Below are 14,500 nucleotides of genomic sequence, written 5' to 3' on the forward strand. Positions count from 1 at the left end.
TTTTATAATTTTACGGCAATACAAATAATTTTGCACCATTTGGCGAATTTATTGACATTATGTGCTTGCATTAAACACTTGCCCGAAGTTACTCAAGTATAAGCGGGTAATTAATCTGAAATATAAAATAAGAGACATATGCTATAAAAATATATGTGAATCTTGTATGTGTATCTCTATCAAATTCATACAAATCGAAAGATGCTATTGTCACAATTTAAATAACACCATAACTACAAAATCTAGTATCTAAATCTTATTGCCAGATATATATACATATGTATATATGTATATATATATATATATATATATATATATATATATATATATATATATATATATGATACAAGTCTATGCAAGTATATATAATTATTGTAAAATTACCTATGCAAACATGCTCCTGGTACATTGTGTATCCCATTCAAGGTGTATTTGGATTTTTTAAATTTATACATTCTTATATAACTCTCTTTCAATCATCAACCTGGTCGTATTACAATCCTGAATCTAAATTTGTCTTCCTCAGGAAACTGAAAAAAATTTATAGTTTATGTAATGATTATCTCGTTATAAAAATCATGCACACATGAAAAAAAACCTATTCAATAAATATATATAAAATCTATTCAATAATCAATAATAATATATATAATATTTGTCTTTTTGGGGTAAGAAGTAATATAAGTAGTTAAAATAATCATAATTAATAATTTATATAAAACATTTTTGATGTCATTAAAAATATTTAATTTTATATTATTTTTTTTAAATTAACATTCTTTATACTTGTAAAAAATTAAACAAATCATAAAATTATGCGCTTGTAATATATAAAATCACCTTACCTCAAAAATGATATTACTTCAAAATATGTTTTCATAAATTTCTGTTTTTGGCATTGATTATATATGTACATATGTATATATATATTTTTTTAATACGGAAAACTGTACAAAAACTTTAATCTTATTTTATAATAATTTAAAAGAACTTTATGCTTAGGAAAATTATAGTTTGCGACAGACGTCGCTGCAACCACGATAGGAAAACGTTAAAGTTTAAATATTATCTTACAAAGCCTTATGTAATGTACAATATCGCAAGGTAGAGATGATATTTAACGGAATAAAATTCTCTACAACTTGCTTCTCTAGCGATATCTAACCAAACATCAAAAATATTTTATGCAGGAGTTTCCTACGTAGCTAGTTTAACTCTTCGCTGACGCTAATCTTGAACACGTTGAACGGTCTATGTCTACATCTTCCTAGGACGAGTTTTCATTTCCGTTTTATACATGTATTTACAGATTTACAGTGCCACAGCTTGAAGAACACATTTGTCCTCTGTACAGGTTGCTTATTTTCCTTTTTCTTTTTTACAGCAGTGACTTCTCGTAATGAAATAGTATTGATCATCGACTAGTCTTTTTACGCCTTCGTTTTGACTCACCGGACGAATTCCATTCTGGATCAACATCGGTGTAACAATAATTTACCTTAGGAACGTTTCGTTTTGAGCTTCTCGTTTGTCTAATAGATGACTGCGTTTTTTTCGCTTTTTTGCACGCAGTATCCTGCTCTATCTCCGTTTCCGTCATTATACGCTTCAGAGATGTCGGACTCGTTACATCTCTGCGCTGCGCGGGTGTCTTGAATGTCCTGTCCTGACAAGTTTCCAGGCACACTGCGTTAGACTGATCACCGTTCGATCGAAATTGACGCTCATGATTCCTTGTACTTTCTTTCGTAACATTATTATGATGTGTATTAGAAATGTGCATATCTTTGTAGTAGTCTCTTCGCACTATATTCGAGTTGTAATGATAGCTGCCATGTGGACTGTCTTCTTCATTAGGAGATAGTTCGTACGATGATTTAATGATTTGCGAAGGATGCTTCTGTGTACCATCTAGTGCTTCTAAGGCTGCTATGGACATCATGGGAATTCCAGGGTAGTTATCCAATTTTTCCGTCTTAATAGGCAATTTCTCATACGCCATGGACATCATAGCTTGAGCCTTCAACCTTTTCTTCAGCGGCAATTTGTTCTCCATGTCCTTGAACAACTTTTCTGGTTCGTGTTGTACGTCCAGCTTCTCCAATGTGTTATTTTGTAGCGATACTCTCTGCTCTATTTTACACAATATTTGATCGTCATACAATTTACTTATTACCGCTTCGCTTTTTGTCCTCTCATGCTCTTGGACGGCGGATGTTTGTACTGACGAGTGTGCGGGCAAAAAATAAGAATTACTTTCAATGCAAGACACGTGGGAGTCTGTGGCAGGGTGTATACATTGTCTACAATGCGTGACTATGTCGTATGTGCAATTTAAACAGGAGCAGTGCGACCTCCCGCATGAATTAGCGGATTTCTTGTGGGAATGGAGCGAAGTAGTGGAATTAATCTGTAAACTACACGACACGGAGGTGCAATGTTTGTGGTACGGCATATATAGATCCGTGCCGGCAGCGCAATTTCCGTAAATTGAAGATATTGTCGTAGGATGAGTGACCGGAATATGTAGCGGATGCTGCGGATCAATCACTTCGTGCGGATGCGAGTGAATTCCGCTGCATCCTTGTATTCCGCAATTCGGCGCAATGTGATTGTTAAACTCTTGCTTAATATTCTGCCTATAAGTGAGGATGGATTTGGATTTCCGTTTGTCGATCGACTTGCTGATGCTCACGTTAGCGACGTTTGTATCCTGATAGATCTGCGACGTTGCTGGTAACACATCGGCCGACAGAGAACCCTTCTTGCCGTAAGATTTTATCTCCGTGATATTCATCAGGCTACCTTCCTCTTCGGGTTCGATTTTTATACTTTTGTTCCTCCCAACGGAAAACTTGTTTTCTTGGCACGATAATTCTTTGCTATATTGTGGCAGATCCAAATTAAACGAAATGTGCTCCGACGTGTTAACGACTTCAAACGATGCGCAATCTTCTGGTGGAATCATCCAGTTTTTCTCCTTAATCGGACAACTTTCATCGTCACTATTGTGATCTCGTGCATTTTCCACTGCTTTATTAATGATGTACAAATTACTATTGGGAGACTTTTGTAACAGCATGACCGTTTCCCCGTTTAATATAACGTTTGTGTTTTCCTTTATCGACTGTACATTGTTCTCGACTATACTTAAATTATTGGATAACGTGTCTGTCTCATAATTTATGGAAGTTTGAACAATATGTGGAACACTATTGCTTGTATCGTTTTCACGGTCATCGGAATCAGTTGTCGATCTTACCTCCACGTGAAGCGCTACTTTATCCAACGCGTCCTCCGGATAAATCCCAACTATTCTATTGATAACGTCGGTAGTCGGATTTTCCAAAATTTGAGAAACTGTATTCGACGACAAATCATTGGTATCCGCTTCGTCGTCGGTAGTTTGATTACAAGGAGAGTTTCGTAACGATGCGTAGTCTTTGACTTTGATTTGTTCGAATTTTAACTCACGCTCAGTTTTCAGATGAGATACGTGTTGACTTGCAATAACGTTTGCTAACAAAGAAAGTCCATCCATATTATCCTGTAATTCTGAATCTTGAATAATGCATTTATCTCTCGATGAACTTGAAACATTTCTTGTGTGTGATATCTTGTACGGTTCCTTTAGTAATTTATGATCGTGTGTTTGGTCAAACCTATGAAGATCCTTCTCAAGCTTTGTACATAGTACAGAAGATCTTCCTAATTCCTCTATATTATGTTCTTTGCCACAATTCCTGTTAGATTCGATTTTCATGTCTTTTTTATGATTTACTCTCAAGTCGATATCTTCTTCTTCATTGACTTCTTCCTCCTGTGAACACAGTGACATGTCGATGATATCAGAAATATTTTTCTTATCAGCTGTGTGTTTTTCAAAAATAGTTTCTCTGATTTTATGGTTAGAGGATTTTCTATCCCTTATGTCGTCACTTATTTCGATGCAAGTACCAACTTCTAAATCTCTTTGTACATTAGAATGGTCTCCATTCGTTATACTAGGACTTATAGTATTATTTGCAACATTGTATTTTGCTGATACATATTCATCCTGAGATTCAGGTTCCTTTGGTTGCTTTGTATTTTCAGTAATGCGTAGTCGTTGTAGCTCCGCATTTTCTGTTGCATTACTTATTAGTACTTCCATATTACTTACAGTTGTTATAGTATGAGTTTCAGCTACTGTTGTAAAAACTGCAAATTTCTTTTTATTTAAATCACTATCGATCTCGATTGATTTCAAACACTGTATCCCATTATTCACTGTGTTATAAATATTTTCTTTACCTTCTACCTTCCGAGATTTTTCATTATCACTTGTATCCTCCATTTTCTCAACTGTTTCATCCTTTCCATTATTTCTGCGATGCGTGTGTACCAGAGACGTAATTACATGTGGAGATAATTTATCTTTAGTTGTACTAAGATTGTTAGCATTATGATTAGTACTATCATCTTCATCTTTGGAATCACCTTGGGCACATATCGCGGGAGGAGTATTTACAGTTTTAGAGCGCTCTGTTCCTAAATCACAGATTTTCCTTAAACTTTCAACTCTTTTACATGTTTCACTTTCAGGCAGAGTATCTTTTTCTATCAGTCGTTTAATCACAGTCTGTGTATTATGTATATCATTCATTTTTTGATCATTCTTTGCCTCCGAAATAGCGTTAACATCATGACATTTGCTAATGTTATTAGTGTCATTTGCAACATCTGATAACGAGTTTGTAGAAGCTTTAGCTTTATTAGACTGTGGTCTATCAACGATAACAGAAGAAGAGACTGTGCAGGGTATCTCAACAATTTCACTTTTATCATTGCTGTTCATATCCACCGTTTTTGTAGGTACTGTGCTACCACTGACTGATGTACCTCTATGTTCCGTTTCAAAATGTTGCATAGATTTAATTTTATCGCTATCTAATTTCGTGGGTCGTATTGTAGATGCACTCAAATCATTCTTCAAACATGTATTTTCTGTGGCATTTAAGGACTGCAAATTTTCTACTTGTTGATTAAGAGTCACTTTCTTCAAGGAGTTTACGCTTTCAGCCATCTGCTGCTTTTTAATCTTCTGTGATGCTTTTATTGCTTCTTTGAGCCATACAATTTTTCTTGATTTTCTCTTCTTTATACATCTTTCAGAAGCGGTATCAGTTGTAAGATCAATTAGTAAAATTTTGTCAGATTTTTTAATCTTCTTCCGAGGAAGCACTTTTGGTTTCATCGGTTTAGAAATAGTCCGTGTTACAGAAACATTTGAAGAAATTGTACCTAAAGGTTTAACATTTGTCTGTTCATTTACATTTAAAGACTTTAAATTATCTGATGGGACAGAGCTATTTTGCACAGCTTTAGCTGAAGAAACAAGACTAAACTTATTTTCATTTTCGCGTGATGTAACTTCCAGCTAAAAGACATACAAACTTCATTATTGCCTTATTAAAAAATCTGATTTTAATAATATTATCTTTATGCAATTTTTTTCTCAATCAAGCACAAATTAAACTTTATTTATATAAATAAATTTTAAATCCACGTTACTTTGTGCTTATACTTAGTAAATGCTAAATTTATTTAATATGATGAAATAGAGATTTTATACACAGAAATTAATAAATAATTTGCATAAAGGTAATCTCTTTTTATTTGTATGTCGTATGTATTATTATATTATAAAATACATAAATAAAAAATTTCATTACATTTGGAACAAAAATAGTTTAGTATTATAATTTGAATAATTCAAAACACACAATATTTACAAAATGTGTGAAAATAGAATAATAATAATAATAATATAAATACCAGTTGTGAAGTAGTTTTTTTGGATGGGCTTGTAGTAGTAGCTGCATTTTCATTTTTTTGTTGCCAGATATTTCCTTTGCTTTCTCTACAGAACTGTATAAATAATTCACAGCATTTTCTTATGTCAAATTTCTGGTGCATGAGATATTTTGCTGGATTTGGTTGACCCTTTGGCACTTTCGGTAATACATCTTCTAACACGCATGGTGGAAAAGCAGCTGGTGGTGCTCCCAGAGAGGCAATTGCGGTTGTAGTAATTTGACTTTTCACGGCCATATCGCTATTTACCTTTCTCCAAAGAGAATAAATTAGAAGGTAACGAACGTACATAATATTTGATTCGGGATGCGCTGGAATATTTTCAATTACTTTTCTGAAACCAAATAAAAAAGCCATATATAACACAATAAGAATTTTTAACATATATATCTTTAAAATTATAAATAAATAATTAGTGACATATTTTTACATATAATATCAACTTTTAAATAATATAAAGAAGCCAGAATCTATTTATATAAAATTATGAAATATATTATAAAAAATAGTAAGTAAAATTTATATATATTATGCAATATACAGTATAAAATACGATATAAAATATTTTGAATAATATATATACTATTTCAACGTAATAATTATTTAATTTAAAATAATAAATTAAACAATGTTAAAAAACAAATTATCAGCAGTCTTAAATTTAGAAATTTCGTATCTTTGTATATTGTATACTTACTTCATTATCGGATCTAAAATACGATGATAACCCCGGCACATAAATTGTATTTTTATTAAAGTATCTAACAAATGCTCTGTGGAATATTCTGAATAAAATATGGAAAAAATTTTGTTATTACCAGTTAGCCAAAAATTTTATAATTAAATCAAATAAGTAATATTTAAAATACATACCTAAATATACATAAAGACAAGAAGTAAGTCTTGTACAAATTTTGCTATGATCTTCTTTACTTTTTCTTGAAGCTTTTAATTCCATATCTATGTACAATGCCAACAAATCGGACATGTGATTTAAATAAATAGATCTATTAGAGTCCTGAAAAAAGTAAGTTTTATTTGTTTAAATGTTTTATTTGTTTATTTGTTTAAAGTATACTATAGAAAGCAGTTATGTACGGTAAAAAAAAATTATACGAATGTGATGTAACATAGTAATCGACTCAACTTACCTCAGAAAGCTCGCGATAGATATATAAGAACAAAAGTAAGGTTTCACTAAGAGAATCCTTCAACTTTGCTGCTCTTAAAGGCTTTGTATAACATTCATTTACACTTTTACTTACATTTCTGTAATAAAAAATGTACATTTAATATAACAGTGCATAAGACATTTATGCACACACTAATTAACTTATTATTGCTATAATTTAGTTATGTAGAGAATAAATAGTAAATTTATTAAAGCATTCATAGTGAATATATACACATATGTTAAGTATATTAAATATATAGTTTATAATCTTCTAAACAATAACAATTGGTAATTACTTTGATATGTGATGCAAGATAAAATCTAAATAAAAACTTGGTCCCATTTTTGTAAAATAACCTGTAACACTTTTGATAATCTATTTTCTTACAATCCATATTTGTAAATCTTTATGTGTTGTACTTTTTAATTTAATAATTAAATACTTTCTTCATTGCTCTAACATTGCCTTGTGACAGATAAAACAATATTTTTTCGACCTTCAGACTGTTACAATCTGATTAATCAATTGAGAGGGTCAATACAATAATAATAGCTGGATGACCCTCAAGATCAGTTCAATAATGATACAGCGTAGAGGAAATTGTGTGTACAATGCATAATAACTAAGGTTTTTCCAGTTAATAAAGAAACCAACAATATTGTTGAAAAAGAGATGTATAAAAAATTACATGTTACAGAAATCTTAACTTTTTCTATAGATACTATATGATATTTCAAAAATTCATTAAGAGTCATTAATGGGTCATTATTGTTTTTATATATATAATGAATTATTAAATGTTCTTTAAAACGTATTTCTTTAAAAACACACAAAACCATTCTTCTCACTTTGGCAATATATATTGCAACTGTTTACTACAAAAATTACTTGTTTTAGAAAGGTTATTTATTAAAAATATTTGTTAGAAATTTTATGTTTATCAATACTGTAATTAACACTAATATCGTAAAACTATATAGGCATTGTTAGAATATTATTTAAGAAAAAAAATTTTAAAGCCATTTAATAATTCAAATTTTACATGAGATTCTCAAAAACGCATTTATTACTTGTTTTTAGACAAGAACACCAATTATTGCTATATATTGAACATCTACTGTAACATATGTCATGCATTAATACCATGACACCAGTGCTCAAAACAGTAATATACTGGTGAACTGTGCACATAGTATTACAAGAAATACTGAATGTAAATTACCTGATATAGTAGTGCATAAGCTTTGCCAAAGAAGTCATACTTTTGTCTGCGTATATACATTTGCACATTTTCTTAAATTCTGAGACCCATGGAAATAATTCTATAATTGTTGATTTTGCGTCGTCACTGTTTAGTTTAGACCCTCCTTCATGGTTAAACATTGCGTTTTTGATATCTAAACATCGATCAAGATTTACAAAATCTTTAGCAAGTCAGCCGCAGAAAACACAAAAAAATCGGACAATGATAACGTACACAAAAAGACGGACAACGATTACGAACGGGTTTTCATAAAATCCTCGCACACACAATGTGTTTAAAGATATTAAATTTCAATTAGAATATCAATGTAGCAAATATTTCCAATGCAAGTGAAAATTTCGTACCATATTTTATCAAGTGCGGAAGCGTTTAACGAAAAAGTGGTTTCGCCAATTAAGGAAACGCGTACCGGTTTTATTCGAAACAGCGATTGCCGATTGCCCAATCGATGCAGACGGTATCGTATCGCAATAATCGGATTTGTGCAGAGTTTTATTCATCGGAACGATGCCGCATCGATCAAAGAGAATAGCGTTCATTGTTATTCTACGCCAAAAATCGTTAGATCATCGTACATAATTCATGTACATTTTAAAACTACCCATCATTTTCTTGAAACCCTGACCATTCTTAACATCTGCCGTGGCAGGTGCCGAGAGACCCATGCAGACTATAAATTGCCCAAAAGCCGGTTATACATTTCTGTAACGTTCACAACTGAACAGCACGTTTCCCAAGCCGTGTTTTCGAAGTTACCGCGAATCAAACTTTTCAAACTTGTAAAAGCCGTTATTGAAATTTCCGAATTAAAGTTGTATTAATTGGCGTTCCGTTAACGAGCGCACGACGATTAGCGCGAGTCGCCGAATGCCACCGTGAAAGCTGATAAAGTAATATTGTCGCGAAAGAACGGACATGCCGATAGTAAATCCGGAGGACGCGTATCGATTGTCTTGGACGTCGAGCGACCAGCGAATTCGTGGAACATTCTCCTCGCGTGTGTGTTCGTTTGCAACCCTCTCTGTCGTAATTATTTTTAGAAAAAAAGTGCAAAGTAAATAACAATATGCGTCGACGACGTTTATTTTTCGCTTATCATCGAGACGCAACGCGTGTTCGTTCGGAGCGCGAGCACGCGTAAAACCGCGAACTACAACGTGACGCGCACGAACACGTTTTCATTTTCGTCCGAAGGACGCGCGGTTGTCCTCCAGAGGTCGATGCACCACACTTTCATTTCGTATCACGTCGTCGGCACCGTTCATCAGCACCGAAAAGCATCGTCGGCTTATTGTTTGCACAGATCAAGTTGGAGCTTAATCACAAACACGCGGCACGCGCGTGAAAACGAGCGAGCGAGCAGCCGGGAATGCCATGCGGCTGGCGCGTTGCACCGGACGCGAGTGGAGTTCGTCGAAGGCCGTGACGAACAATAGTTGAATGACAGTGATGATAATCGGTGAATCGATCGCGACGAGTTGATTGCGTGCGGAGGCTCGCATGAAACGTACTCGTAAACACAACGAATCGCGCACATCGTCTTGATCGTCTTCCCTCGAGAAGACGCAAAGGAATATACACGTTGCTCGATCGCGCGACGTAGAGGATGATGCACCACGTACCTTGTACCGCGCCAATTTGCTCGCCACTCACGGCTGCCGCCGCCTCCGGCGCGGCGCAGTTCATTTTGCGGGTACGTCCGTTATATCTGGGTATTACGTAAAAGCGTCCCTCCTGGTCACAATGTACCTCATGTTAGGGGGATCGAACCAAGACTACTATCGCGTCCGCGTTTCTACACGTACTGCGCTCACGTCAACGGCCATATTAACACTGACGCTTGGCGCGACTACCGCGAGAGAGCGTGCACTACGCCCCACCGTCGCCACCACCGACTGGCGCTTCGATTCTTCCTTTTTTTTCTATGTTTTTTTTATCTGTTATCCGGCATTTGTCACGATGCGTTCTGTCGCTTCACGGCAACAGTGGTCTCTCTCTCTTTTTCTCCCGCTTTATTTCCCTTTCTCTTTTCCTGTTTTCCAGCCTCGCTTTTCTCTTTCCCTTCGTTCGTCTCGTTGCTGCGATTTCTGTGACACGCGAGCGCGTCGGTCTCGTACTGTCGCGAGGACGCGCGCGGCGTTGCCGCAGCGCGGCGGCGGCTATCGATGTCGGGCGCATTCGAAACTTCGATACTCGTCGTTCTCTCTCTCTGGCGCGCGCGCGCGCGTCTTGTTCCTCGCTCCGTCAGTCTCGCTTCCTCACAGAGGTTACTAGCGCCGGCGGCGCGGGGTTTCAGAAATGAATGGCTGATTCGTCGGCCGCCCAGGTAACCCGGCCAATGGAAACGCGTTGCACGCGCGGCGCGCAAATCACGAACCGAGGACACCGTTATCCCTCCCCCGCGGCAGGCCCAATCAGATACGAGCAATTAAGTAATTGCGGCGCGCGGGGCACACGCGCGCACGGAAACGCGCGGGCGCTTGCTAGCCTACCCTAGCCTAGCTAGCAATGGGTACTCAACCCAATACTGGCTCGCAATTTTCGAGCGAGCACCGGAGAACGGGTGCTCTCGTTGAATAGGTATCGATACGCACTTCGGGAATATTAACATAGCCGCAAGACTCGCGAGAATTCAGACGAGCAACGGGGGCGACTATCGATTCGAGTGCAGTCAACAGACCATGTTTTGAAATCGCGTGTTTTTGGAGAGCGTAAATATAAGTTTGCCTTTTTTTCCCACTATTACTGATCATATCTGTTGATTACGCAGTAATGATCTATAATTTGGAAAAAAACGGAGAAACAGATAAGTAAAAGAGTGATACTATTTTCCAATAAGGGCAAGCATCATAAAAAAAAAATGACCTATACTCTGGTTAGGTTAGTGACACTGATTTAACTCATAGTACACTGCCAGTACTGACAATTCATGGTTCATATTACATAAGTTGTTGGCATTGTCAGTGCATTTTGGAACACAGTCTTTATACCAATTTTGCATTATCTTAATAAATATAAATAATACAAAATAATATTTTAACAGAATCGTAATTAGAAAATACAAAGTTTTCAATGCAATATAAAATGCAACATTGCGAGAACAGTATAAAATATTGTACATTAGGTAAGTTTTTCAAAATATCCGTATCAGTATTTTAAAAGTATAGATTAATTGTGGCTATACATGTAGATTAGCGTTGAGAATTCTGCAATAAAACAAAATAAAATTTGAAATAAATAATTAAGAGAAGTAATGATTTCTCGCTGACAATGAGTTAATTTAAAGCTGTTAATGTCATGTGAATTTAATTAACATGGAAGTAATGAGTCTGGGCAGTCTCTCGTGATTGCAATGAATTTTATTAAAGAGTTATGTATAACTTTACATTTAATGCAAACTTCGCTGACTTTATCATGTTCGAGTTGCGGGCGTCTAATTCGATATTTCGCGCGAGAGCATCGCTAGAACGCCTGTATGCCGCGCGGACGCGCACGAACGGGGTCGTGTTATATACCGCACTCGAGTCGCATTCGAGAGCGATGCACGCGCGGAATATTCATACATTTCGCGGGTCTCAGCACGGTGCCTGCGCCGCTTCTCGCGATTCGCATCGATCCATCCGCGGATCTTTGCGATTGCGTTCACCGGCATGTGCACATCGCGTCGCGGGGATACACGGACGCGCGCGCGCGCGCGCGCACGTGTAGGACGTTTGATGGATGTTCCAAGAAGTATACGCGCGTCGAATATTCGCAATTCGAGCGCTACCGATGGCCCGCTTGTTGCCAATGCCATTTGTCATCCCCCGTCGATCCGCTCGCGCGAATATTAAGCTATATGTCGACTTGCGAATAAAAATTGCGCGAATCGACAGCGACTTGCACTTACACACAGCTCTTCGTTGATGTTCGACGTGAACATATTGGTTTTAATTTCGGAGGAGATAAATCTACAAGTGTAAAAAATTGTTTAGGCCATTTGTAATACTGCCACGATTTGTGATTATTTCTTAATAAGTATTTATTAATTATAAATATAATTAAATGTTTTATTTACGGTTTATTAGTAAAAATTGTATTTGAAATTAATTTAATATTGATATAATCCTTTTATTTACTAATTCGTAAAAAACGTCATTTTTTACAAAAATCAAATTTGTTGAAAGATTTTTCTCGTTTCAGGAGATCAGAAAGTTCAAGATGTTTTCTTGAAAATACTTGAATACCCATGTGCTCGTCCAATATTCCGACTTTTCCTCGTTTATTATCGAGATCGTATTCAACATAAACACAGGATGAGGGTCAGAGAGCTATATTTGGTGTTGGATGTACACGGATGTATGCATGGAAGATGTCTCTCGATAAGGTCAATGAGCGAATCTCGTTTCCGAACTCAAGTACGTATTTCGTTTTTAGCCATACAGCATTCATCTTGATATGTTCTTCGAGTGTAAAGAAAATCTGCTTCCCATTTTATATCTGGATTAAATATCTTCATATTTTTTAGAGCCAGCAAGAGAGGTCTCAAGTGCTCTCTCGGCATATCCGATGTCAAAGGTCGAAGGTCGAGAAATGAATACGCCTACGCGAGGAGTGTTAAATATTGAGAAATTGTGAGAGATGCACGAATAATCTAGTAATATAACGCATAACGGGAATTCTCGTATTATGTCGAATGCCGCGCATTTTTACTTCCAAACATCTCGATATTGGAACTTTTACAGCAAGGAGGCGGTAACGAAAGCGGCCGTTTTCCCTTTTTGCTTGCCTCTACCTCGCTGCAAGATAGACAGGGTAATTGCAGTGCCTCGTCGTACGTACCGCTTGTACGTATATAAAGAGCTTGTTTACCTGGCGGGCAATCGTACGAAGACTAACGTACCTCGTTCCAAACGTGCACTTTGAAAATATCGCTCGAGAGCCATATGCGTCTCAGACTATCTGCTTTAGGTACGTCGTCGTTCATATTAAGCGTCGAGCGCGCTTTTCATCTCGGAATATGGAGCAATTCAGAAAAGTCGGTCGACGGAACGATATAATTGCGAAACGTAACCGCGTTACATTAATAGGTTCATGTAGCGTTCTTGCTTTACATAATAATTAGGGATAATTAACAACTTTAGTTTTATGCTAAGAAATGCAGCTAAGAAATGTGCACCTTGACCTTAGTTACTTTCAGCGTTTAATACGAAATATTATCATATAAACTTCGTCTAATGGAAATTCGTGTAATAATCGTATTCGAGATGTGAAATATCGTACGATCTCGCTTGAATATATGATTACTTTTTTCTTCGTGCAGTTTTTAATATCTGTATTTGGTCTCTATATAATAACGCAATTAGAATAGTTGATAAATATAATTTAGTCGAGCCTTCAGCTACCTTTGAAAAAATTATCCCTCTTCAAAACATAACTTTAGCCTACTTGTACAAAATAAACTAATCGGTGGTCTTTCTAAGAGCAATTACTGGAAGCAATTTGCTCGTACTTTCAGAGAGTACTGTAAATTAGCCGCGGCAAGTGTACCGGCGTCGCATGTGACGTGCACAGTACACGTAATTTCCTCGTCGATTATGTTCCAGCAACATAACAGCGCTTCTGTCAGTTTCCTGCCCAGGCGCACGGTACGAAACCACTCTGGGCCGGTTAGGAAGAAGGGTGCCGGAAGTCCCGTGGAAAAGGGCCGGAAGTATCCTGGCGGCTGGAAGAGACCAGACCTACGGCATCGCTCAAAGGACCATTCCCCTCTTCGTGCTCGTTACCGCCGAACCATGCCATGAAGTATAGGGCCACAAAGCGAAGTACAACTCTCGACTACACGCAGTTCGCTCGACAAGCACGTCCGTAAGCGCCGCCCCGAGCACCCGGTGTGTCATCAAACATCAACGACGTCGACAATCACGGCGACGTCGACGACGGTCAACAACAGCAACCGCCGTCCGACTCCCACGCCGAATCTCATCGACCTTTCGAAGTTCGTAGAAAGTGTGTCCTACGAATGGCGCGCAAAGGGAAAGGTCGATTCGATGAAATGATGAAAAGAAAAAGAAGTAGAAACGAAGAAGGCAAAAGTGCTTTCGTTCATCGATGCCGTCAAATCCAACTATTCTCCTAAAGAAGGATTTTAAATATACAAAGCAACACCAAACATTGAGTCAAAATTAAAAGGTATGTACAAGAAAAGGTATGTACAGCATATTTT

At 36.7% G+C, this 14,500-nt stretch overlaps 2 protein-coding genes across 6 annotated transcripts in view; one reads left to right on the top strand and one right to left on the bottom strand.

Moving 5' to 3' along the window:
- Positions 1-919: 919 nt before the first annotated feature.
- The window catches only part of LOC105678041 (uncharacterized), a 36,751-nt gene continuing 23,170 nt past the window's right edge, over positions 920-14,500 (bottom strand). Inside the window, exons 1-7 of one of the 3 annotated variants that reach the window (XM_012377017.2) lie at positions 9,918-10,590; positions 8,254-8,428; positions 7,008-7,125; positions 6,730-6,874; positions 6,554-6,641; positions 5,818-6,190; positions 920-5,419 (exon numbers count right to left, since the gene is read on the bottom strand). In XM_012377017.2, coding sequence (XP_012232440.1) covers positions 1,415-5,419; positions 5,818-6,190; positions 6,554-6,641; positions 6,730-6,874; positions 7,008-7,125; positions 8,254-8,428; positions 9,918-9,981 — 4,968 coding nt within the window. In that variant the 5' untranslated portion in view covers positions 9,982-10,590 and the 3' untranslated portion in view covers positions 920-1,414. Of the gene's footprint in view, positions 5,420-5,817; positions 6,191-6,553; positions 6,642-6,729; positions 6,875-7,007; positions 7,126-8,253; positions 8,429-8,639; positions 9,877-9,917; positions 10,591-14,500 lie in introns of those variants that run through there. The other 2 variants (XM_012377021.2, XM_012377020.2) reach the window with 2 other exon arrangements.
- LOC105678048 (beta-4C adrenergic receptor-like) overlaps positions 10,634-14,500 on the top strand; it is a 194,683-nt gene continuing 190,816 nt past the window's right edge. The window contains exons 1-4 of one of the 3 annotated variants that reach the window (XR_010890754.1): positions 10,634-11,175; positions 11,339-11,419; positions 12,478-12,692; positions 12,803-14,466. The gene's annotated coding sequence lies outside the window, so the exon portion shown is untranslated. Of the gene's footprint in view, positions 11,420-12,477; positions 12,693-12,802; positions 14,467-14,500 lie in introns of all 3 variants that reach the window. The other 2 variants (XR_010890757.1, XR_010890755.1) reach the window with 2 other exon arrangements.

Source organism: Linepithema humile, chromosome 1 (genome assembly GCF_040581485.1).
Source record: "Linepithema humile isolate Giens D197 chromosome 1, Lhum_UNIL_v1.0, whole genome shotgun sequence".
Lineage (NCBI taxonomy): Eukaryota > Metazoa > Arthropoda > Insecta > Hymenoptera > Formicidae > Linepithema > Linepithema humile.